The sequence below is a fragment of the Lutjanus erythropterus genome, chromosome 6 (assembly GCF_056507025.1).
Source record: "Lutjanus erythropterus isolate fLutEry1 chromosome 6, fLutEry1.hap2, whole genome shotgun sequence".
Classification (NCBI taxonomy): Eukaryota; Metazoa; Chordata; class Actinopteri; order Lutjaniformes; family Lutjanidae; genus Lutjanus; species Lutjanus erythropterus.
In genome coordinates this window covers 25,374,159-25,401,580 of record NC_139322.1, presented here as the reverse complement: position 1 = coordinate 25,401,580, position 27,422 = coordinate 25,374,159, and the positions used below count along the sequence as shown (strand labels likewise).

The 27,422-nt window shown below is 39.8% G+C and overlaps 1 protein-coding gene across 13 annotated transcripts in view; it reads right to left on the bottom strand.

The window, feature by feature from the left end:
* Positions 1-27,422, bottom strand: part of kif1b (kinesin family member 1B) — an 88,575-nt gene that overhangs the window by 8,144 nt on the left and 53,009 nt on the right. For 6 of the 13 annotated variants that reach the window (XM_084721352.1, XM_084721359.1, XM_084721357.1 and 3 more), the window contains 16 exons: positions 25,915-26,166; positions 23,647-23,765; positions 21,923-22,008; positions 21,456-21,585; positions 20,965-21,118; positions 19,878-19,968; positions 19,668-19,786; positions 19,488-19,543; positions 17,455-17,563; positions 16,423-16,489; positions 16,186-16,270; positions 14,857-14,962; positions 14,350-14,376; positions 12,960-13,074; positions 11,089-11,222; positions 10,915-10,976 (listed from right to left, as the gene is read on the bottom strand). In XM_084721352.1, coding sequence (XP_084577478.1) covers positions 10,915-10,976; positions 11,089-11,222; positions 12,960-13,074; positions 14,350-14,376; positions 14,857-14,962; positions 16,186-16,270; positions 16,423-16,489; positions 17,455-17,563; positions 19,488-19,543; positions 19,668-19,786; positions 19,878-19,968; positions 20,965-21,118; positions 21,456-21,585; positions 21,923-22,008; positions 23,647-23,765; positions 25,915-26,166 — 1,712 coding nt within the window. Of the gene's footprint in view, positions 1-10,914; positions 10,977-11,088; positions 11,223-12,959; positions 13,075-14,349; positions 14,377-14,856; positions 14,963-16,185; positions 16,271-16,422; positions 16,490-17,454; positions 17,564-19,008; positions 19,210-19,487; positions 19,544-19,667; positions 19,787-19,877; positions 19,969-20,964; positions 21,119-21,455; positions 21,586-21,922; positions 22,009-23,646; positions 23,766-25,914; positions 26,167-27,422 lie in introns of all 13 variants that reach the window. The other 7 variants (XM_084721356.1, XM_084721360.1, XM_084721358.1 and 4 more) reach the window with 4 other exon arrangements.

Sequence of the window (27,422 nt, the reverse complement as noted above, 5' to 3'; positions counted from 1 at the left end):
ATAACTGTGATAAACTGGCTGCTTGTCTAAAAAGGATAGTTTGGATTATTTGAAGTGGGGTTGTATGAGTTACTTATCAGTAGTATACTGTGTACAGTCGGTGGCAGTTGGCACACTCACAGTACAGCAGACAAGTAGAGAGGAGTACCAGCACAGAAGCTAACCAATGAACTGATGAGAACAGGGTCAACAACAAAAGATATTTCAGCCACTTTCAGCCACAGTCGTGGCGAAAATTTGTAACGTGTATTAAGGGTCTCGGAGTTGGGCAGGATGAAATGGCTCAATAGCACCATCTACAGAGTAGCCCCGACAGCATGTTTCTCCGATATGCATGAAACTTGGTACACATATGTATCACACCGAGATGCACAAAAAAGTCTCTTGGACCCATTGGCCAAACTTGACAGGAAGTCGGCCATTTTGTGGACAATTTTGGTGATTTCCACATGTTGTATTTTAACAAACTCCTCCTACAGGATTCATCATATTGACTTCAAAATTGCTGGCTACCATCTAGACTACTTTGTGATCAAAAGTTATTAAAAGCTTGAGCTCATGTTGTACGTCAGGTGCCATCGAATTTTGACGTTTCGCCATGAAACAGGAAATTCCTTTAACTTTGGGGTACATGGTCGGATCTGCACCAAACTTCACATCTTTGAACACATATATATGAAAATATTCCATAATTGTCATAGCACCCCCTGGTAGTGACAGGAAATGCTTTATTTTGGTTTTGACATGCTGCTCTAACCGCATTGATTATTTTCAACTCAAATTTGGTCAAGAAGACCTTAACAACTGGGTAATGCTATAGTTTGAAGATCGTGATGGTTTGTTCAAGGGTGTCGACGTGAGAATTGGCGAAGGACTGCGGGTCGAAAAAACAACATATTTAGCATTAACTTTTGTGTACAAGTTTGCAACGGGATGAAATTTCACATGTGCGTGACAGGTCCCGGCCTGAACGTATGACATTAATTTCGCCGATGGGCGTGGCCAGACGTCTTGACCACGCCCTTTAAACAGCAGCCCCCCCCTCACCACGTTTCGCCGACATGCACGAAAGTTTTGCTCCCACCACGGTGACCATATCAAACTCCAATCTGACCTGAAAGGCCTTAAGGCCTTGGCAATGCTATATTATGAAGATCAGGATGTATCATTGAATGGCATTACCCTGGCGGCATGGCGTCAATGGTTTCGTCAATGGGCGTGGCCAAATGGCTTGGCTACGCCCTTTAACGCCAAAACACAGGAATTGGTATTAACTCCCCAGTATTTGGTCAAAACTGCCTGAAGATTCACATGTTCATTGCCAGTCTTGGCCTGAACATGTGAAATGAGTTTTGTTGATGGGTGTGGCCAAATGCCTTGCCTATTCATTTTGAATCTCAGACTGTTCCTGTGTTTTTGTTTAAGAATTACTCTAACAGTGACCTTCAACCTGTTGCAACTATTGTTCCTGTGTGTCGGTTGCTGTGAAATCACTACTTGTATTTTTAATTTTATATAACTTATCAAACCTGATTGATTTATTACTCTTACGCAACCATTAAATTCCTGTGAAACCCTCAATCAACAACAACAAGATCAAAAGTTATCTTGGCCCATGGCCCATGATGTTTGACTGGGTTGAGCAATTGTGACTGTGAGAAACTGTACCTGTGTGAGTTTGTGTGTTGATGTGTATTTCTCACGTTGTGAGTTGCAACTATTGTTCCTGTGTGTCGGTTATTGTGAAATCACTACTTGTTTTTTTTACTTTTATAGAACTTATCAAACCTGATTGATTTATTTCTCTTACACAACCATTAAATTCCTGTGAAACCCTCAATCAACAACAACAAGATCAAAAGTTATCTTGGCCCATGGCCCATGATGCTTGACTGGGTTGAGCAACCGTGACGGTGAGAAACTGTACCTGTGTGAGTTTGTGTGTTGATGTGTATTTCTCACGTTGTGGATACATAAATATGTTCACAATATGTTTATCTGGGGGCTTTAACATTCAAAAACTCACCAAATTTGGCACACACGTCAGTCATGGTGTAAATTTACGTATGATATAGTTGTCGGCGGTGCAAAATGCCTTGGCCACGCCCCTTAAACTGCAGCCCCTGCAGCTCGTTTCACCGATATGCACGAAAATTAGTACAAACGTAGAACATACCCAGATGCACAAAAAAGTCTCTATTAGTAAGAATGTTATATTTCACCCATTTTCCATTATAAAAATCCTACATGAACATTCTTTCTTCGAACACTCACACTGCAGACTCCTGTATGTAACCTGTTCCCTTGCATGCAACATTTTCATTAAATAATCCTACTCATTTTGAATCTCAGACTGTTCCTGTGTTTTTGTTTAAGAATTACTCTAACAGTGACCTTCAACCTGTTGCAACTATTGTTCCTGTGTGTCGGTTGCTGTGAAATCACTACTTGTATTTTTAATTTTATATAACTTATCAAACCTGATTGATTTATTACTCTTACACAACCATTAAATTCCTGTGAAACCCTCAATCAACAACAACAAGATCAAAAGTTATCTTGGCCCATGGCCCATGATGTTTGACTGGGTTGAGCAATTGTGACTGTGAGAAACTGTACCTGTGTGAGTTTGTGTGTTTGTGTTGATGTGTATTTCTCACGTTGTGGATGCATAAATATGTTTATCTGGGGGCTTTAACATATTCAAAAACTCACCAAATTTGGCACGCGCGTCAGTCGTGGTGTACATTTACGTATGATATGGTTGTCAGCGATGCAAAATGCCTTGGCCACGCCCCTTAAACTGCAGCCCCTGCAGCTCGTTTCACCGATATGCACGAAAATTAGTACAAACGTAGAACATACCCAGACGCACAAAAAAGTCTCTATTAGTAAGAATGTTATATTTCACCCATTTTCCATTATAAAAATCCTACATGAACATTCTTTCTTCGAACACTTACACTGCAGACTCCTGTATGTAACCTGTTCCCTTGCATGCAACATTTTCATTAAATAATCCTACTCATTTTGAATCTCAGACTGTTCCTGTGTTTTTGTTTAAGAATTACTCTAACAGTGACCTTCAACCTGTTGCAACTATTGTTCCTGTGTGTCGGTTATTGTGAAATCACTACTTGTTTTTTTTTACTTTTATAGAACTTGTCAAACCTGATTGATTTATTACTCTTACACAACCATTAAATTCCTGTGAAAACCTCAATCAACAACAACAAGATCAAAAGTTATCTTGGCCCATGGCCCATGATGCTTGACTGGGTTGAGCAACCGTGACGGTGAGAAACTGTACCTGTGTGAGTTTGTGTGTTGATGTGTATTTCTCACGTTGTGGATACATAAATATGTTCACAATATGTTTATCTGGGGGCTTTAACATTCAAAAACTCACCAAATTTGGCACACACGTCAGTCATGGTGTAAATTTACGTATGATATGGTTGTCAGCGATGCAAAATGCCTTGGCCACGCCCCTTAAACTGCAGCCCCTGCAGCTCGTTTCACCGATATGCACGAAAATTAGTACAAACGCAGAACATACCCAGACGCACAAAAAAGTCTCTATTAGTAAGAATGTTATATTTCACCCATTTTCCATTATAAAAATCCTACATGAACATTCTTTCTTCGAACACTTACACTGCAGACTCCTGTATGTAACCTGTTCCCTTGCATGCAACATTTTCATTAAATAATCCTACTCATTTTGAATCTCAGACTGTTCCTGTGTTTTTGTTTAAGAATTACTCTAACAGTGACCTTCAACCTGTTGCAACTATTGTTCCTGTGTGTTGGTTGCTGTGAAATCACTACTTGTATTTTTAATTTTACAGAACTTATCAAACCTGATTGATTTATTACTCTTACACAACCATTAAATTCCTGTGAAACCCTCAATCAACAACAACAAGATCAAAAGTTATCTTGGCCCATGGCCCATGATATTTGACTGGGTTGAGCAATTGTGACTGTGAGAAACTGTACCTGTGTGAGTTTGTGTGTTTGTGTTGATGTGTATTTCTCACGTTGTGGATGCATAAATATGTTTATCTGGGGGCTTTAACATATTCAAAAACTCACCAAATTTGGTACGCGCGTCAGTCGTGGTGTAAATTTACGTATGATATGGTTGTCGGCGGTGCAAAATGCCTTGGCCACGCCCCTTAAACAGCAGCCCCTGCAGCTCGTTTCACCGATATGCACAAAAATTGGTACACATGTAGAACATACCCAGACGCACAAAAAAAGTCTCTCTTAGCCGTCCAAAAACGTGAATTTAAACACCGATGATGATAGTGAGCAAACCAAGCTAGCAGTAGAGCTAGCTGAACTAACAGAAGAGTCACCAGAGCTGTCGGAAGAGGTAGTGGAGTTAGCGGGAGAAACAGCTAGTGTTAAACTAAATAGAGTGAAAAGAGTGAAAAGAGAGAAAAGTGTTCTTGGATGACAACTACGCTCTGGAGATATTGAAAAAACGAAAGGAGTACACAGAAAAAAAAAAAAAAAGTACTGAAAGAGAAGAACATTCGTTTCCAGACGCCTTTCCCAGCGAAGCTCCAGGTGTTCTACGAGGGGGAAACGTGCACCTGCAACACAGCGGAGGAGGCTATGGTTGTCAGATGTTTTCAGGTGATGTCATAAAACCAGCGGAGAACTGGAAGGAGAAGATTGAACGATTAACGTGGAGAACAAGTCGAGCTAAGGATGGAAAAGGACCAGGGGTGGCGAGACAAGGGTGTAAGCAGAAACTGCAAGCCTTCAGGAGACCTCGAGATGGAAATGAATGATGATACACGGGACACCATGGTGAAGGTCCGACTGTCTTCAGGTAACGTTAAGCGCCACTCAAGAGACACGGAGATGAGCCACAGGTGACTCTCAAGGTTTAGACTCATACAAAACATGTGGGACTTGATTTAAAAATGTTACTTCCTCGAAGCGAGTTTACAACGTCAGGAGTGCTTTTTATGGAGCCGTTTAAGGACATATGGATCATGCTAATTTTAGCAGTGAGGGTCCTCTGTTCCTAGGAATCGGAGGATATCCCTCAGAGCTGACTAAACAACAGGACTCAGTTAAGGTTGTGATACAGACCTCACTTAAGGAGGTTCTTTTGTTATTGTATTGGATATTGTTCATTCCAAGTGTTATTTTTTCTTTGTTAATCGTTCATTATTATTTCTGTAGCAAAAAGGGGGGTTATGGAAAGGAGGAGAAGAGGTGGACACGAGGGAGGAGGTATAAAAAAAATAACAGAAAAAAAATTGATTTAAGTAGCTTCCTATAATGTAAATGGAGTGCTCAACCCAATTAAGAGACAAAAGATACTTAACAAGATGAAAAAGGACGGGGTAGGTGTAATATTTTTACAGGAAACCCACTTAACAGAGAACGAGCATGAGAAGCTAAAGAGAGACGGTTATAATCAAATATTTTCTGCATCATACAAATCAGGACATAAAAGGGTGGCTATTTTAATATCAAGGAGGAATTCATTTGAGAAATTAAAAGTGATTGGAGACAAAGAGGGAAGATACATTTTGGTTAGGGGGAGATTGGAGGGAGAGGTGGTTACCCTTCTTAGCATCTATGCCCCTCCAGGCTCAGACTGGACATTTTACAGAAGGATGTTTGATCTGATGACATCAGAGGTGGAAGGTACTTTGATTAGTGGAGGAGATTTAAATCAAAGACTTAACCCACAACTAGACTCCTCTGCGGGAGGGACACAAAAGACTGTTATAAGCCAAAAAAAAAACAAGGGATTGATGTCTGAACTGGGTATTATGGATGTGTGGAGGGAACTGAACCCTACAAGTAAAGATTACACATTCTTTTCCTCACCACACACAATATATTCAAGGATATATTACTTTTTGATGTACAACAAGGATAGACATAAGGTTGAAAAATGTGATATGGGAATAATTGATTTGTCAGACCACAGCCCTGTATATCTGACCTTACATCTGAATATAAGGCAGGCAGAAACCAGGAACGTAGAGAACGATCTCATGGTCAGGGACAGAAGGCTTCGGTGAAAATCCCGGAACCAGGCAAGGCAGGCGAGTCATAGACAGGCAGGGTAGGCAACAGGGAAAACAATCCAGGAATAAGGGCTGGACAGTCTTGCAGACAAATACTGAAGAATGGTCTGGCAAGAAGTGAGAGTGCTGGAGAGGCTTTATACTGGGCTGATTGGGGATGAGCCTCCAGGTGGGTAGAGTTGGGCTGATGAGGTGGGAGTGGCTGGCAGGTAGAGTGGAGCAGAGGCAGGGAGAGCGGAAAATTACAGAGGCAGAGTGAGAGGAGGGAAACTGGGCCTGCAGAACTGTGACAATACCCAACCAAAAGTAAACAACAAAGCCCAGACAGATTCATTCTCAAAGAGTTTAAATTTACCTAGAGTAACAGAAGAGCAGAACATGGATTTGATAGCAGAAATTACAGCTGAAGAAATAGATAAGGCGATAACAAATCTTAAGGCTAACAAGTCCCCGGGAACGGATGGGTACACCTCAGAATGGTATAAAGCACTTAAGGGATCATTAATCCCGTTGCTGAAGAATAAGTTTAATTGGGTGTTGAAGAAGGGAGAAATTCCTCCTTCATGGAGAGAAGCCATCATCTCTATAATTCCAAAGGATGGAAAGGACGAGTTTGAATGCTCCAATTACAGACCTATTAGTGTCCTTAACCAAGACTATAGACTGTTTACGGCTATTTTAGCCAGACATCTAGAAATCATTTTGCCGAAAATCATCCATTTAGATCAGACAGGTTTTATAAAACAGCAACAGACTCAAGGCAGGATGCTATTTTCTGCAGGAGTGCAGATGACGTATTAATATATTTATCCAGCCCAAATACATCCTTTCCAGCAATTATGTCAACTCTGACAAATTATGGAGTACTATCCGGCTACAAAATAAATGTCCAAAAGTCATTACCTTCAACTATAGACCAGATCAAACCATTTGAGAAACAGATAAAATTAACTGGGAATCAAAATCAATGAAGTATCTGGGAATCAATTTAGCTAAAGACTTAAGCCAATTAAAGTCTAACAATTATGCCCCATTACTATCTAAAATAAAAACTGATATTGGAAGATGGAATCTAATACTCTTTATGAGTACCACAACAAGAGTGGAGGTGATTAAAATGAAGGTACTTCCAAGGTTACTATACCTGTTCCAGACTTTACCAGTGGAGGTAACTGATAATGAATTCATGGAATGGGATAAAATGATTTCTCGATATATTTGGCAAGGACACACCAATGGTTACACCAGCAACCATTAAACCCTCAAACAACAACAAGATCAAAAGTTATCTTGGCCCATGGCCCATGATGTTTGGCTGGGTTGAGCAACCGTGACTGTGAGAAACTGTACCTGTGTGAGTTTGTGTGTTTGTGTTGATGTGTATTTCTCATGTTGTGGATACATAAATATGTTTACACACTCACATTGTGGGGACTTGCTTTCCTTATGTGGACATTTAGTCAGCTTTAAACGGTGTGGCTGTAGCGCGGTGGCGAATTTTGCTGTCTCGCCACGAAACACGAAACTGCTATAACTTTAGTGTAAATGTTTCAATCTGCATCAAACTTAACATGTGTGATAATAGTCATGCCCCGAACACATCTATGTAATACTGGGAGCAAGAAACGACATGGAATTCCTTAAAACAGTAGTTCACCCAAAAATGAAATTTCACTCAATATCTACTCATTCCTGTGCTGATGTGAGGAGGGATGAAGCTTTACGTACTTCAGTCGTACATTTATTTCTGATCTCAATAAAATGCGTTTTATTTTCCAATGTTTTTGATGATCTATACAATTTAAAAGAAAGTGTCTCCTGTTTGAGTAATTGCAAAATTTCGGAATTTACCCATGGTAATTTACTCTGCCAAGACTGTACCTTGTATGCAGTAGTAAATTCTTTATGTATTTATCCACTCTTTCATAGAGCTGAGACAGGATTTGTTCTGGGTTTTCTAAAGTCAGTTCATTGCTCCAATCGATTTCACTAATTTCAGCATTAAACTGAGGTAGTTTTGAGTTTGGGATTTTTGAGAACGAACGACAAGTATGGCTTCTCGGGGGTTTTACAGTTTTTCTAATGGCATAGATTAATGAGTGGTCTGACATTGCAGTATGAATTACACCAGACAGTGCATATTTAGATGGTTGATTTGTAAAGATGAGATGAAGGACTTAACTGTGTGTATTTCCAAATCTAGTGGGGCCTTTAATTAATTGATAGAGACCAAACTTTGTTGCAGCAGCTTTCAATGATTTTGATGAACCGTCATTCCAGTCCATGTTAATGTCACCCAAAATAACAAGCTCTTTCGTTTTTACCGATTTTATTATATCGGTGAGCTGCAATAAGTAAGTGCTTGTATTGGCATTTGGAGGCTTATATGTGACAATAATCGTAATCGCTTGTTGACGTAAAATTTACAACCAGTTGCAATGTCTCTATTTCAGTTTCAGTTTTTGTTATAGAATGTGCATATTTCTGATGCACATAAAAGGCAACCCCACTGCCAGATTTGTCAAGGCGGTCTCTCCGATATAGATGGTAATTTTCTATTGAGAGAAAAGTATCAGGAACAGTAGGGGTTAACCATGTTTCAGAAATTGCCATTATATGTGCTTTTGATTGCATGAGCATAATCTTAATTTCATCAAGTGTTTAGATGGCAAATTTTAAAACCTTGAATTCTGCCAAGTTGAGTGACAGTAGATGGATTTTTTCCAGGACGAAATAATCTTTTTTGCGGTTTAGCTGCTTTAACTTGAACATTAACATTAGCATACGGAGCTGCAGCAAATGAGGGTGTGGGGATAGTTGAAATTGAATGCTTGAAAAGGAGAAGAAGAACAGGAACTGGAATAGAAGTCGTGACATCATCCAAGGCCACCTCAGAAACATGTGACTCTGGAGGAGCACTGAGGTCAGATTTTAACACCTGTGAAGCTGAGGAAGGCCTTGATAAGCATACCAGTAAAGGAGACTGTAATGGTCTCGAGACCACCTGAGCACAAGGGGGAGCTGGTGAGTCAATACCTGATTGGGATAATGATAGTGTTGCAGAGAAGAACTCAGCCAGCGGTTGGTGACTGGAAGTGACCTGTAATGAGCACACCTGGTCCTCTGAGCATCCTTTAGACAACAGTCAAACTGTGCGAGCATTTAAAACTAAGTAAAATATGCTGTCTATTAAGATACGTGCACCGAGCCTACTACGATGGATACCATCCCTCAGATAAAAGGAAGAACGTTTCCAGAAGAGGTTAAAATTGTCAATAAAAACCATCCTGTGTGCTACACTGGCAGACTGGAGCCATGAATGGAGGCTGAGGATACGGCTAAAACGGCCAGCGCTGTGGTTCAGTGGTGGCAGGGGTCCAGAAATGAAAATGCGATTTCCACAGTCTTTCAATATGTGAAGAAGCCTGCTAAAATCTTGCTTTAAAATTTTAGAAGTCTGGTTGGAGACGTCATTGCATCCTACGTGGATAACAACATTCCTAGTGCTGGGATACTTCGCCAGGAGACTGGATGTCAGCCACTTTGGCACCAGGAAAAAAGAATGTCTCTGCTGATTGTCTCCTGATGTGCCTCATAATTGAATCACCGATGACCAGGGTGGTAGGAGACGCAGCTTGTGGTGGAGTATGGGACTGTGCACTCTGTACGGGAGCGGATGATGGAGGACAGGCCGAAGAAGAGCCCCGCGGAGCTGGGGTGAAATTTGGCTGTGCACGACGAGGCGTCGGCAACTGGTTTGTCCAGGTTTGTTCATCAGGCGGGCCCAGAGTGGTGGAGATCCGCTGGACTCATTTAAAGTCATGGGAGGTGAAGGAGGAGGCCGCGGGTAATTCAGCAGGAAATTCATGTAAATCCAGGATGTCATAACGGTTGTTTACCTGGATGTCACAAGCTGTGGGAGTACGAAACAACAAACTCCCCCTCCTTTTCCAGTCACCGACAACAGCCCAGATATCTGAGTGTGAGGGAGTGGAGCTGACTGGGGCTTTTGATTTAGCCCCGAGCCGAAGCCAGGGGTCCTCAGGCAAGGCAGCTGGGGCGGTAGCAGCGGGCTGCGTAGAGCCGATCTATGGAGCAGTGGCATCAGCAGCGGGTGGAGTGACCGGAGCCATAGTAGCGGCATGTGTGGAGCTGGTAGCCGGAGGAGCAGCAGCAATGGTTGGAGCGGCAGCAGAAACAGGTGCGGGTGGACGAGCACCTGCGACTGGAGTGGCAGCAGGCAGCATAAAGGCCGTGGCTGGAGGAGTGGGGTCATCAGCCGAATAAGGAGCCGTAGCCTCCAGCTCTTCACCGGTGGCAGACACGAAGAGGATAGTGTCCAGGTGTTTCTCAGCTTCCTGGATTTTGTAGAGAGTAGAAATCCTCTGCTCCAGCTCAACGATCTTCTTGCAGAGGAAGACACAGCTTTCACAGCCGGATGGTGAGGTAAGAGGAGCCAGCCAGATGGCGAAGTAAGTGGAGCCATGGCTACCTGAGCGTGTGCTCAGCTTTAGTTTACTTGAGAAAAAAAAGCGTCCAATTGCTAAGATCCTTGCTCCGATTAAGAAGTGTAGTTAAAACAATCAGGATCTACAAAGTGTACCCTAAAAAGCTTGCTCAAAACTATATAAAAATTCAGTTTTGACAGAACTGTTTGGCGAGGGACACAGCGCTGACACTGACGCCGACACATGCGCAGTCCAAAAATCGATCTCTCTGAGTCAGCAGCTGGGGACGTACAGACCATCATCTACTGCAGGTTATACACTGACTATTGACAAATACCTCATACAATCCCACTTCAAATAATCCAAACTATGCCTTTAAAGCCGATTTTGAGTTTGCTCACCTGGGCTTCCAGTGTCAGACATCTTGCACAAGCTCAGCTCGTAGATGCCAGTGACTCGATTGCTAAAAAGAGAGGTTCTGTTTACATACACTGTGCGGATATAACACGATCCAAATGGCTTTAATTGATTTTGAGTGATAAAAATATCAATGACACGGCAATCTGAAGTCTTACCAGTCAGGGGTTTTAGAGTATCCGCTCCCAAAGAGGTTCCTGAGGGAACGGGGAGGGGAGATCTTTGCATCCCGGGAGTAGAAGACCATGCAGATGTCTTTGGTAATAATGGCAGGCTGGATGCAATGGTCCAGCTGTGAAGAGGAGACACAAAGAATGTGTTAGCTGTGCTGACATCCAGAAGGGTACAATACAGAGCTGAATGCAAAAAGGTACAACCATAGACAGTAGGACAAGTGAACAGAGTTTCAGCATCTGAAAAGTGAAGTCAGTAAGGAACTGCTTTAAACCTGCATTCTTTCTACTTACCAGGAGGGGGCAACTCTGCTGGCTTCAAAAATAAGTCTATGTTGTCTATTGTATGGAACCTTATGTATTTAGAGTAAAATAGGAAAGGATATTAGGGCTGCACCTAATGATTATTTTTTTGATCAACTGATTAATCCAACATTTTTTTTTATTCAATTAATATAACAATTAATTGACCTAAAATAAATATCAAAACTTGTTTCATTAATAATTCAGTGGTTTATTAACTCATAATCCTAAAAAACAGACATATAAAGCACATTAGAACAATTATAATATTATAACAAATGTTCACCCTATTTAATAGAATTGTCAGATGCCTGATCAAAAACAAATACTGGACCTCAAATTCAAAAGTACTGTAGATGTGAAACATTAATTTAATCACTTATCACTGTATCAACTCTTTACCTGAACTGGACAACCAGTATTTTAATGGAAGTACTTGACGTAAATCTTTAACTGGTTATGGCATGGATTTATTTCATCACTGTGGTAATATGCAGGGCAAAATATTTTTGCATCAGTATGGGACAAAAATAATAATTACAAAGAAATTACAGATTGTCTGTAATGTTAGTCTTAGCCATTTCTCACTAGTACATTATCATTAAAGCAAGCAGAAAGCATACATCATAAGATGGTGTAAAGTAGAGCTGCACAATATATCGTTTGAGCATCGTCATCGCAATGTACGTGTGACCACTAGTCACATTGCAGGTCCTGCGATGTAGGAGGCAAATGAACTACGCATGTTCTCTTCTAATTTCAAGAGTACCTGACACACACTGCGCACAGCGATCCACCAGTCACAATCGTTCTTAATCAGTTTGCCAAAGCAGACCACGCCCCTGCATATGGAGTGAGTCGCAAGATCAGCGCAGGTTAATTGTCCACAAGATGGCAGCAGTGCAGCATAACATAAAGTGCTATTCAACTCATCTGGCGAAAATTCCTGTATTTTTTCATATCGCAATATATATCGCAGGGTTAAAAAAAATCGCAATGTCAGTTTTTTCCAATATCGTGCAGTCCTTCGAGCTTGTTCTTCGGGGGAATCCATGCTTTGACTACGTGCAGCAGAGTGATATATCAACACGCCTTATGCAAATTGACAAATTTCCATAATTTATTATGTTGATTACTTTGAGGAATCGCCCCACTCCTACAGGGTATGCTTTAGTGCAACACACAGGGCTCACGAAACTACAGTCGACAGTATTGATCATATATGGATATGGATTCTGTTAATACATTACCTGTTTCTCACTTAAAATGTTTTTTAGAAACATGATTTAGTCAAGTGTTTAGTTGTAATACTAAAAATATCGCGACCAGGGTTTCTGTCATTATTTCCTGCTGAACTAAAGAGCTGAAACCAAGCATCGTCCAAGTCACATTACGTCACCCAAGAGCCCCACACTTTTGGTGTTACTATACCATAATGTCCGGCCTCAAGGCTTCAAAATGGTAGTCAACAAACCAATTGGTGATGTCATGGTGGTTCTGTCCACTAATGATTCTATTGTCTATGGGTACAACACAGTAGAGCAATAACTGACCTCTAGATATGCAGACAGGGTCATGTAGATCTTCTCTCCATATGGAGTCACTCGGTTGAGCAGGAGGGAGTTGTGCAGGGAGCTGTCCCATACTGCTTCGAAACGGTAGAAAGTCCTGAAGGGGAAAATCAAATAATCTTCACTTAATCTGCAAAATTACACATGAACTTAAATACTTTTGTTTTCTATAAAGTCTTAGCCAGTGCTTTACAAACAACAGAGTTTGTAGGATCTGCGTGAAAGCAGCAGCAGTGATCAAACTATAGGGAGACAGTGTGCAGTGACTGAGGGGTCCTCACACTTATCCCCAAACATAACAAGATGTGAGGAAGCACACTGAGGTGAGAGCTTGGCTATAGAGACAATGTGATCAGGAGCCAGAGTAGTTAACAAGAGTGTCAGGAATGTGCCAAGTGCAGTGAGCCATATGTGACAGCTGGCACAACATAGAACATACATTCATCCACTGCTATTATATAGCACATTGTTTAATAGGCAGGTGTCTGTCTGCACTCTAAAATGGCTCACTGGACTGCAGAAGACTTCACACACTTTCTTAAGTTGGAGAAACTAAAATACTACTCACGTTTTTATTAAGTATGGAATCACTTTCTTAACCATAATAAAGAGAAAATGTATTTGCCTTCCATAAATAGGAAATGTCAATTCTCTGCCCTCCAAAAAATTCATTTTCTTTATTTACAAATACATATCTGGTAGCCTACAATTAGATTTTTTTCTTTCTTTTTTAATCTTGTCTTTTGATTGATTTATTTTGAATAACTGGGGGCTAACCTTTTTTTGTATATTGTTTTTTTAACTGTCACTATGTCCCTTCTCGTCTTCTCCTTTCTTATTTGTGTCCACAATATGGCACGGAATACATTAGACAATACTGTACTATTCATCAAAGAAGTCACAATACACAGAGTCATAAAAATAAATTAATAAAATGACTGTTTGTGAGGATCTACACTGTTCCTGTTTTAGGCAGCAGGGGGCGTTTTACCCACAGGCTAAGAGTCAGAGCTGCCCTGTTGGTGCCTCAATGGCCTTGGTTGTTTTTGACTCACACAGTGAATAACAGCTGAGAGGAAAGCATTCATTTGGAACCGGGGTGCCACAGACGACCAACATACCATGACACAAACTAACACAAAAAACAAGATTGCATTTGCATGTAAGGTTGCCCTTATTTAGCCACACATAATCTGGAATAGGATGTGTCTTTTCAGATGCTAAATGTTGATGGAAATAAAGGTAAACTTAATGCAACATGCCAACAAAAAACACAAAGTGTGGAGAACTTATTTCTATGAATCTATAGGACTAATGAGAAGCATAAAGTTCTTTCACAAGAAGGAGCCTTATGTTCTCTGGTCACTGGTACCTATCAATATCCTTATCAATAGAAAGCCTGAGCACAATCAAGAGTCCAGCCGCAGCAGGAGGAAGAAGAGAGTGCACAGACAAAAAGAGAGAAGCACAGAGAGTCAGGCAACAGAGACAATGGAGCAAATTAACAAGAAAATTAACAGCTGTGAAAATGGAAATGGTCATGCAATGATTCTGCTCTGCCCTAGGCAAATATGAGGACAAGGACACAAACACAGACACTGCCTGATACCATTTCTAAACTGTTTTTAAGAAAAAGAAACTACAATATGTGGCAAATAATTCAATGAAGACAAAATAATGGAGTTGACGTGTTAAAGAAAAAGAGTTTGAAGAATACAAGCAGAATGTCAGCAACAAACCTTGATGTTGTACCAATAAATCGATAGATTTACACCTCTAAAATATTGTGTCTGCTGGCTATATGCTGGTTATTAATCAAGTACAATTAGATTTGAGATAGTCAGATACTGGGTTGTAAGTGTGTGGGTACTGCAGCTACCTGTTGGAGTTGTGGGATGATTTGATGTTCTTAGCAGAAATGATGTTGAGGGACAGGACGGCATCAGCGGCGCTATCGTCCACTTCAGCCTTGTTCCTGATGCGACCTGGTGGGACACAGAGCAACACAACATGTCAACATCTTGTCATCACAGGAGCTCAGAGGACGACCTCTAATGGAGTATGAATGCCTAATAAGGGAACTCAGTCAGCAGAATTTAATTTAAAGGGATAGTTCACAGATTATATACAGATATATACCTCATGTTGTATGAGGTACATATCCATAGTCAGTGTGCTGCAGTAGATGGCAGTCAGCACATCCCTAGTTTGGAGAAGCAGAGAGGAGTAGCAGCATGCAAGCTACACGATGAACTGCCATGGACAGGGTCAGCAACAAAAGGTATTTTAGCCACTATGCTATATTTAGAATATTTTCAGCACTTCTGCACTTTACTTTAAAACTGCCTTTTGTGATAAGAAATCTATGTTATACAAGCCAAATATCGCTCTCTCCAAAACAAAAAAAAAAACAAAAAAACAAACTCCATAGGTGAATTTTATCTCACAGCACCACACAATACTACCGCCGCCTTGATCGGCAACTTTGGTTGCCTTTGGTCACACAATAAACAAACTAACTGATCAAGGCAACAATAGATCAGCAACTCCTGTGTTTTTTGAGGTAAAATCACTTATTTCAGCCATAGAGTTTGGTTGGTTTGGAGAGAATGATACTGCCATCAGAAAAGGCTGTATGATGGCAAAGTCAGTGAGAAAACAGTGAAAATATCCTAAACATAGCATACACTTAAACTAATATAATGTGAGCTGTTTTTTAAATGGCTAAAATACGTTTTGTTGCTGACTGTCCACAGCACAGTCTCCATGCTGGTACTCCTCTCTGCTTTTCCAGACTCGGGGTATGTTGCCTGCCATCTACTTCATACAACCCCACTTTAAAGAAACTGAACTATCCGTATAACAGCCATATTTTTTTTGTCACATTGTCCAACTGCAAGATTTCAAACACATGCCTGCTTATTTATGAATGCCTCTGGATAAGAGTGTCAGCAGCTGAAAGTCTAAAACGTGAAATGTAATTATTTCGCCCTTCAGCCACAGCTACACTACAAACTGCTTAAAGATCGAGGCAGCTCGAGGCGAGACAAATACCCTGACTGGAATATTTTCAGACTTTCCGTGCTGCCTCATAAACTAAGCTTCCTTTCAGACAATGAAAGTTTACAATTAGTCAAGTTGTTACAAACATACAGTAATGTGACATTACAGAGGTAGGACTAGTAAGCCCCAAGGGAGAACTGCTCACCCACGACCAGCTCACGAACATCCTTCCAGTGGAGCTCGCTTCCCTTTTCGTGGATGAGAGTCACTGTGATCCTCCGCTGGATCCCCTGCAGCACAGATGACAGGAGCTTAGGATCAGAGTAGACACAGCTCGAGCAAAATTAAGCTCCTAAATGTTTCTTATGAAGAAGAGATATTATTAACTGATTTACAAGAAATAAACTATGATGTTAGAAGGAATTGTTTAGATCTCCAGTACCTGGTGCAGTAGGTATGTGCCATGGCAGGGCAGACCTCCGCTGTGATCTACTACAGCTGGGATGTACCTGGTGAGAGAGGGAGGGAGGTTACACTCAGCCTGAACACTTCAAACAACACATCTCAGTAATAAAACTGAAATGATTGATTTATTAGTAGTCGACTGATGAGGGAAATGTCCAAATAGTCTGATTTTAGCTTCTCAAATGAGAATATTTGCTGGTTTCTTTAGTCCTCTATGAGAGCAATCTGAATTCAATTTGATCAACATTTTTTGGCAATGAATCAATTAATCATGAAAAGGATCAACAAATTAATTAATAATAAAAACTATCGTGACTAGTATTTGACAAATTGCAGCGAAACAAGACATCTACATTTGAAAAATGGCACACATTAGCTAAATTATTCTGGTTCAAACCTTTCAAATCTCACACTGAATTATTTTTTATATGCTGCTACAATATATGAAAGTAGAGCCTTCAGATTCTCTGACCTTTCAAGAACCTGATTCATTAGGTTTTTACTGTGTTTTTGGCCATGACTTATACCCAACAGATACTGAAAGGTTCTGACATCTCGGGACATATTTCACTGATGTTATTTCACTAAATATGACCCCTGTTGGAACAGAGAGGTTCTATGTACACCTTTCATATTTTAAAATCTTTTTATCCTCATTTAATTGTTTTCTCTACTTTTTTGGATTTATATTGTTGTTATTATTTGGCTGAAATTGTTTAAAGATAAAAGTAATGCTTTGTTTTTAGTATTAGTAAGAGTACTTGGTAACATCTTATTTGAAAGCATAGACATATCAACCAATGCCAACTTTGCATTAAAAATGACATAACCGACCGAATGACGCTGGCAACAGTCAAACATTCATAAAGTCTTCTTTATGGTCATGGTCATGTCAGTCTTAACCCTTCAAATAAAGTGTTATAGAGCACTCTGGAACTAATCTGAGATCTCACATCCTGTGTCTTTTTAAATGTGTATGTGAATATAAGATGAACGTGTCGACACTCACTCTCCGGTGGGTTCCAGCTCGCTGATCTCAAACCACACCAACAGGTCATACTTGCTGACACACTGACCCAGGTTGGACTTGGTGATGGTGTTCAACTTGGTGGCTGGAACTGGACACACACAAACACACACAAACTGGATATTAAAATGTGAGCTATCCCTAATTTCCTTGGGAATTAATGAAAACAGTGGGTCAATATTAGCTTTAATATTAAGGGATAATTCCTTATGGTTGGCTCCATGGAGTCAATTAATTCCTGATAATGGACACCTTGAAGGGTATTATCCTACTTATTCCATGTCACCGATCAAAGAACCAAAAATATGACCATTAATTTATATTTTCATGTGTTTTCTGCTCAAAATCTTACGTCTTTCACAAGGTAATAACTTTGTTTCCCTGGTAACACCAGAGGGTTTGACAGATTTCTAGAGCAGTCATTACCATCCCATAATTATCATGCAATTGAAGCATTCACTACTCCAGCAAACAAAAACAGGCTTAGATTTGACAGTAAGTTTAACAAAGACTAGTGAGCTATCATTTATCTATTTAGGGGGCCTTGGCATGGAAAAATTTGGCAACCCATAGCTTGTGTGATATAACGTATCAAGAAGGTGTTACTTCAGAGCGGGGGTGTAGTTCTTGCAGTTTGTGTGTTACAGTCGCCATCTTGTGGCTTGTTGCATGTCTTGCTATAAATTGTAAACAAGCTCTGACTGTGTCCCTGATGCTATTACTCATTTTAGATACAGGCTATTAATTGTGTAGCTGGTGCTTTAATTTAGATCAGTACAGACAATTTCACTGGAACTTTGTAGGAATTAATGGGCACCCTTCAGCCAATCAGAATCGAGTATTTGCCCAGATCATCGCATAAACTGGATTAATAAACTGGAACGAGATACTAAGCCATTAGCCCACACATATACTTACCAATACCAATAATTAAAGGATGTGTTAATCATATATTATTATAAGTCCATTATCATCACCATATTCAAACCATGTATTGCACATACTGAGATGCTACGAGGAGCTAAATCACAGATTACACCACCGCTGACAGCACCCTGCTGTCGGACACATCAGGATTACATTCCTGTTGAAACAGGCTAATCTCTGAGGCACACAGTGACATTTATTTGTGTTGAAATGAACATTATTCCATATGAAAACTACCATAATTGGATGGCAGCTGAACCTATAAAGGCTTAAGCCCCTGGATTGTGATTTATGCTGTGAAAGCTATGTCATTGATATGCTATGATTACGATACATACTCATATTATTATTTGGCTTAAGATTCAGTGTGTGCAGCAGATTTACCTGGAGGTGTCAGCTTAGGCCAGTTTTTAAGGGACATGGGGAGGGATGGACTGAGCTGACTGGACCTAAATAGAATTGCAGTGCAGCACACAGAGTCACTGCAGAGCTTTATCTGCTACTGCCTGCAGTCACAGAGCACCACAGGAGCAAAGCACAGCACTAGTCTAATCACTACCACACAGGTGCAACTAATGTCTGTTCTGTTAGCTACTCTGCAGTACCAACCATGGTGCCTGGGCACAATTAGCACGGGGTCAGTGGGCACTGGGAGGAATGGGAAGTGAGAGAGCTGGTCAGCCTCGTCCTCCAGACTGGCCACAGCAGAGGACGCCAGGGCGTTGGCGTGCTCGGACAGTGTGTCCAACACTTTGCCGTTCACATAACCGCTCATCAGGTAGCGGACCAGCTCTATCTTACGGGTGTGGTCTGGGGTTTCAATGCATGATATTGTACGAATGGTGAGAAAGATAGGAGGGGACGTGTGAAAAAGGAGATGCGGAGGAGGGAGGGCAGAGTGGGGTAAGAGGATTATGAATGTGGGAGAATGATTAAATAAGAGACAAAAACATCCAGAGGAAGCGAGAAATGAAAGAAAAGTGGAAGGAAATATGAAGCATGCTGACATAATCATAATGAATAAAAGAAATGTGCTGACATGAGGGTGACATGTGAAGAACATATTGTTGTTACAGTAAAATCCTTACCTGGTTTAGACAGAGGCATCGGAATTGGATAGTATTTCCTTGACTGTGTTGGAGGACTGTTAAAATAAATGTACAATTAGCTGAAAATACAGAACCCAATTGAAAATTAATCAACTATGAATCACTACTGTAAGAATTGAATTTGCATTTAAAGTGAATGTCTTTATTAACTCCACCAACCTGATTAGGTCCTGGCCATGAAGATGCAGCGGGTGCTGCTGGTAGTGGCCAAACACTTCAAACACGATGGGCTTGGTCTTGATGTACTCAATGAAAGATTCTGTGACCTCAACTGAAATCTGCACCGGTGAAAAAAGGCGATTGTCAAAGTTAATTTACAGAAAGTTGTTGAAGTACAGTGTGCATGAGAGTTTGTGTGTGCACACTCACGTTCTGGACGTGGTAAAAGCCCAGAGGAGCTCCTTTACCGGTGTTCTTCAGAGGCTCAGTAGAAAAAGCCTCGTCATGACGATGCAGGAAACTAAAGGAAACAACATACAAATGGGTGTCAATGTGTCGCATTTATTTTAGGGCCTTTCATCAAAATCTGCATCTTCTCTTATGGTACAAAAGACTACTTCAGAGAATTAGGGCCAGGCATAGGGAAAAAGATTTATTTTGCATTTTGTGAATAAAATCAAAATGTTGCAAATAAACATGGAATACCACTTCGACGTTACTCTCAACATTTTTGATTTCTTCTCATTTTGCAAAGTTAACTGAATATCAAAAACTTTGATGACTTTGCTAAAACTTCTCATTAATTTTTCATCTCTATTGGCCTTGTGAATGTTCTTTTTTAATACTAAATCTTAAGATGTATCAAATGTCTTATTATTTTTGATTTAATTAGTGAAATCAAATGACTTTCAAACCTACAGTCACAAAATGTCATATCCGTTGTCATAGTAATATTAATGATGCATACTTTTGTCCTCAGTGAAGCTATTATTTTGAATTTATAGTATTACCTTGGTTAAGAATTCATTTTTTATTTGTTTAATATTGAGATAATACACTGATCACAAACAATCTCAAATGTTCCTTTACAACAAAACTCTTCTTAAAATGTCATCAAAAAAACATGTCAAGAAGGTAGCATAAGCAAAAAGCAATGAAGATGGGAAAAAATTGAGAGAGATATTCATATTCTTCTTTTCAGCCAGATACCAAGTAACAGGTCTTCATCTCCACACAAAAATGTCATTTTTCATTTGCATTTGTGCAAATGTTTCATCCATTATACACCTGTCTAACTATTTCACTGTGGGGGGTTGATTTTGCAACCAAGAAATAGTTATAATTTTTCTCGCAATTAACAATAACACACTTGAGATTATTTATCTCCATCACATATCTCATTTCTAATATTCTCCCACAATTTCTGCAGTTTTGGACAGTACCAAAAATGTGTGTATGATGCCTTCACCCCGTACAGCTGAGTTACCAGAGAGGATTTGGAGAATTGTGGACTCACTTGAACTGGCAGAAGATATCAGCGTATTCAGGCGGGATGCCATTAGCCTGCAGCACGGTAACACGGAAGGTAAAGATGCTGCCAACCTCCAGCTGCCCTGCCAGACCATCACCGAGACCCAGCTTGGTCTCTGTGACATTTCCCAGCTTGAGGTCTGAAGAGAAGCCACAGGGGAAGGTTAGGAAGGCTCATGCTAAGATTTATTGAAAATGACCTGTGATTGTGCTTTGTGTAATCTGCATATGAATTCTAAGTGCTAGACTGGTTTCTGCACATTATCAAGCTGGTGATTTGTGGGGAAAAACTCACTCCTCAAATAGCTTTTGTACACATTCCTTCACAAAGTAGGGAAACCTGCATCTGTCTCATTATCATAACTATACATGTGAAGTCCTCCTTTGCATTCAACGGGACCATCTGCCAAGTGTGTTTCCCACTGGGAGGAGAGGTCGAAATTTACGAGTGGAGAGGTGAAGGTCTGGCAGCCATACCCATGTCATTGATTCTGTTAAGCTCCTCTGAGGGTGTGATGACCTCCGAACTCTGACCCTGACCCTCCACAATACGCAGCTCTTCCAGGGACATGCCGGAGCGGGTCATGACGGTGGAGGGAAAGTCATTCTGATTGGACGAAAAGGAAAGAGAGGCAAGAGTAGAGGGAGGAAGACATTAGCATGTAGCTGGTGAAGGGAAAAGAAATAAACAAACCACCTGTGTGAATGCTGCGGCTGTACCCAACTTTTTCATTAGCATATGATGGCCTACTGAGTGTGACAACCATCTTGCTGCAGGAAATATTCTGTGTAAAGCTGTATAAATAAATGTGGGGAAACCACAACTTCCTCTGCTCACTTCATGTTTTAACCTGAGTATTATACATCTGCTTTCTCTGACACACCAGATAGAAAAAAGGAGCATTTTCAAGTTTGAAAATACTTTCATCTGACTCAGGGTTTACCTTTTTGAAGTACTCGTCATCAAAGGAGATCTTGGCAGTTCCTGACTGTCTAACTCCTGACCCGTAGTCTGGAGCCTCCTCGTCAGCTACAAAGAGACAAAACCGTCCTCTTATCAGGATCTATCACAGACGCAACTGAATAAAACTGTCAAAGCACATCAAAAAAGAACACACAGAAAATCTGAGGGAATTTTCTCTTTGGAAGACTCTTCAAAATGTTTTCATGCTGATATCAACTTAGAAGTCCGAACCACACATTTATTTAGTTATTTGGTTGGAGTGAAATATATTCTGGTATCTAAAAATCAGAAAGATTGTGACAGAAATAAAATTGCACACCATACAGCTCAAATTGATATACAGGATATACAAAAGTGTACTTGCAATTGGCTTCCTTCACTCTAGGAGACATTTTCATTGAATATATTAATACATTTACTTTAACTTTCAGATCATCCTCTTCATTTGGACACACTCATAGCCTTATACTTATTGTGCCTAGAATCATTAAAAGAAATTGGGAGACATCATTTTAAGTTTAAAGCACCATCAGAGTGGAATAATTTGTTTATTTCACTCGATCTTTCATGACTTAAAAGATTTCTTGTTCCTGCCTGTTTACTTGAAATCAACCTGGTTTTTGATTGCATTTACCTTCATTTTTAGCTCATAAGTAGACTCAGTATTTGGCATAATGTTATTTGGTCTATCTATAGGGCCTGATCACTAACCAGTGCAAGGATCCTATTGAAATTGCTCTGACGATTCTTTTTATTTTTTGCACTCTTCAATCGCATTTTTGAGGGGCTAAACATGTTTGATAGCGCATGAAACTTGGCACGTGTCAGTCGTGGTGAAAAATTATGTGTCATAATAGTTTTGGCAATGGCCGTGGCTAAACCATGGTTCCTAAACTGCAGCCTAAACAGCACATTTCAGATACATGAAAAATTGGTGGCCACATGCCTCTTTGAGACATAGTCTAAATCCTTAAGGAGGCTGACTATTTTCTATTGAATGGTAATTTTTTGGCATTTGATTTTAACAAACTCCTACATCGGTGTGTGCCATCTAGTCAACTTTGTGATCAAAAGTTATTAAAACATTCAGCTATTGTTAAAGGGTGAGGCGTCAGACTTCAATGTTTCGCTGTAAAATATGAAGTTGCTTCAGTGTACACTGTCCAATCTGTCCCAAACTACTTATGTTTGATAAGAGTCCCGACCTGAACACAATGCCACCAGCTGGCAACAGGAAGTAAACACTGTGTGACCATCATCCTGAGCTACACGAAATTTTCAGTGTGGTCTACAGTTGACATACTTGCATATAACGTATAATTAATGGGTGTTCTGTAGTGCCATAGTGGAGACAGGCAGTGACAGTGAACTCCTTGCGGTGTCCAAACACATGAAAAATCAGAGCCTCGTCCAGCAACGTGGCCATTGCGCCACACATCCAGATGTGTGCCGGGTTGCTCAGATTAGTTTTTATTTCTCACTCTTGTTTGATGGTGCATCTCAAGGGTTTATCCTCTTACATTTTGAAATTAAAAAAACAACACAAAACAGAAATAAAACAATGACCATATTATTCCCCTGGAAGTTAGATAAACAGTCTGTTTCACATGGATGATTTCGCACAAATGAGTGATCAGCAGGATATAACCTTTGCATGAAGATCCCAACACTATTGCTTATTAGAGAATCTCATTAATTACTCACCAGCTATAGCCTGAACCCCCACACGCAGGAAACCACGCACCTCGCCCTTCTCTGTTACTATGGCAACACGGTGCACCAGTGGCACAGGGTATAGCAGGTTGCTCAGGTACACGAAAGCCCTGAGAGCATAAAAAGGAAGAGAGAGACGTGAAAATGTGATTCTGGAGCAGTGTGGCACGACTGCTGCGGTCTTCAGATCAATGTTTTTTTGTTACATAACTGCCATGCTATCTGTTGCATTTAATTAAGCCTGCTGAAAGCTAAGTAGACATCTATTTATTGAAAAACATCTCAGCAGTCACACAGAGACAATTTTCTGAAAGCTCTACATATTTAACGACTGACTAAAGTGTATTTTCAATGATTTAAACACTATATAATGGACACAAACATTTCCAGTGTTTAGCATATATTAATGTCTACAATAACATACAATAAAATATTAGTGACAGTTATGTTAAGAAACAAGCAAAAAAAAAAACAAAAAAAAAAAAACAAAGGAGAAAAAAAAACTGAACATAAAACCATACATGCTCCAGCGCACTGAAATCAGCAGCAGTCTAAATCATCAACTGTATTTTTAACCTGCGTGACAGGCCGATGACAGGTTGCCTGGGATGCAGCAGTAAAGGCTGGTTTATTGTGTCGTGTTATGGTGGTGTTAGTCTCTCACTCACACGCTCACTGACATTTTGTTTTGTAGGACTTGATTTGTTTTGCTGCACCCCGGCGACATACTCTTTTCTCTGTCGCCCCTCCCCTCCACCTCCTCTCCTTCCGTTTGCAGACTCAAGGCCAAGGCGGAGGGGAGAGGGATCAATCTGTGAAATCTCTGAAGTCACAGTGACGAAGGTAGCTGTTACAGAGTCTGGTGGGCTCAGAGCCTGCATTGATCTGTCGTCTTATTCCGAGATTGGCACACGCTGTTTATTAGTAAGCTTTATCATGTTTACAGCGCTGACGCTACGGCCCCAGTCAACGTGTGCTGTGATTTCAAGTGCTGCTGCAGCATATTATTTCATCTTGACAATGAATTAAAACCAAATCAAGTAAGCATGATTACTGTCGACTACCAGTGAGTTAATATTACCTACAATACATCCCAAGGGCAATGTTAAAACAAACAAGGTTATAAAACAAATGCTTTATGTAATGTGATAAATAAAACAAACAAAAAAACAAGGTTTAAAAAAAAAACAAAATGACAGACAGCTAATCAACTTAGACACAGCAAATACATGTACTTCACACACAGATGGGAGTTAATACAGTCAGTGCAGTGATTGTGGCGGGGGATGAGACATCACGCTGGGAGGATGTGGGGAGAAAAGGATGGTGGCTTTTCAATTTTTTTGGGAACAGAGTCTAAATTAAAACTAACTCATACAAAAGCAGCCCAGTGAGCACAGAAGTATGACTAATCACATTAAATCCAAAACTGGTCCAATTTATCTCTGCAAAGCTGCTGTGAATACATGATCTGATCCTGAAATTATTCTTCCACCAAGCAGGGCTCTACTGATAATTAATAAGGGATACACCAAAAGTATTTCTCCACATTTTTAAGACTGTTTGCTAAAAATAATATGTAAAATTATAGCTGCATCTTATATCCTACATACTGCTGCTTTAATATCTCTCTACTTGACACTGGTGTTGAGTGCAACATCAGTCCAACCATCATCTATTGATAAAACATCTTCATAGACTTATACTGACCATGAATTCATCCCTGAAACCTGTGTCATTAAATGTTAATTAGTATTCATTTACATGATGTTGTTTATTCATCCTTTGATCGCACTTTATTTTACAGAACACTAATAAGACATAACAAGTCATATTTTGTATCAAACTAGAAATAATATGTTCTTTTTTAGACAGTGTTAGACTTTCTTAGTAGGTTAATAGGGACATATTAGAACTGTACTGTCCCTAAGTAGCTTCAAATAAAGTCTAATAACGGTCTTACAAAGGGTCTAATATTTTCTAATAAAGAACACAATATTTCTAGTTTGTTTCTAATTTAATAGTCATCTGATATTTAATTAGTGTACTGTAAAATAAAGTGGGACCAAAACTTTTTACAGGAGTTTTCTTACATGCACTTATTAGTCTTTATCTTCTTCCTGCCCTTTGTTTCATTTTGCTTTACACCTGTGTAATTACATATAAACTAGACTAAACCAAGCCAGCATCCGCCCCAAACTCCTGCCCCAGCCTGTGTGTGTGGAGGACATGATGGGATCGCCACAGCCCGTCACCAACCTTCCCACCAGGATGAACCAGGGGGAGCGGTCGTAGAATGGGTCCTGGCCATCGCTGAAGATGTCCGAGCCCTCCTCTGTGCCAGCGTCCGAGCTGGTGTCGTCCACAAATGCCTCATCATCGATCAAGTCGGACATCTCGCTCTGGCGCTCATCTGCCATCTCAGTGATCTCGGAGTCGGTGGTGGAGAAAGTGGGCGAAGGCGTGCGGTCAGCCAGCCGCTCATTGACGCAACCGTGGAAAATGGGGGAGCTGAGAGGTTTGGTAGTTTGGGAACAGTGGCGAGAACCAAGGAAAGGTAACAATGGAGTAATAGAAGAGTTAAACAGACCAGCTTAGATGTGATATTTCATTTTGGTAATGTTTCCTCCCAAAATGGTATGTTATTTAGTAGTTTCCTACAACAAATAACATAAAATGATATACTAATATAAAGAAGATAAACATTATTTTGTTAAATTTTAATTGCACAGTAAAACCAACAGTAGCTGTACATTCACACTTTTTTCTAGTTATATGATTATTAGCTACACCAAATCAATGGAGAATTTTTTTCTAATACTTTTATATTCACACTAACCCAACAGAAGGATTCATTTCATAAGAAATAAATAAAATATTATAAGAAGCTGGTAAGTGTCAAAGCAGTTTATAGAAACTTGACTATGCCATACCAAAATGAAATGCCTCTTTAAAAGGATTAACATGTAAAACTTCTAATGTACGCTGGCTGAAAGATGATACGATACAAAATGCAGCAAATTTCCACTTTATCCAAATCCACTATGTTTTTTACAAGCTTTGGTATCATGAACTGGAAGGAATGTCAACATGAGAAAGACAACAAACAGAACAAAATGTTACAGTGGATTAATGAAAATGACATAATTTATGATTTTTTTTTTTTTTTGAAAAAATATGATGTCAAATAAAATGAATAAATACACAAAGGAAGAAGGAATATAAGACAAGGAAAAATAAGAAAGGAATACTGCTAAGTGACATGAAATCAAGGGAATAAAATACACAAATGTAACATCAAATGATAAACATGACTACAAAAAAATGAAAAAAAATAAATAAAGAAAATAAAGAAAATTTAGGATGAGTAACAAAATAACAAATGATAGACAGGGTTTCTGCAGGTTTCAACATGTTAAAGCTTTTTAAGCTCTTGTATAGTATATAAATGCAATTTAAGACCTACTTCACATCAGTTCTGGCAAAAAAAAGGTAAGCGATGTATGAATCAGGGAACATTGTTTGAAACAGCTCACATGTCTTCATTGTATAGAGTTGCTGAATTTAATGATGTTATTACATGTTTATTGCAGAGTGGGTCAATTTTGGTTTCATTTTGTAGTTTTGTTTCAGTGTGATAAAGAGATTTTTTTCTAAAAAACACGTTTTAAAGTGAGACTGAAGTTAATAAAGTTAACTTGATAATCCCGGCAATTTTTCAAACCTATCAAAATCATATTTAAGACATTTTAAGGCCTAAAATTTAG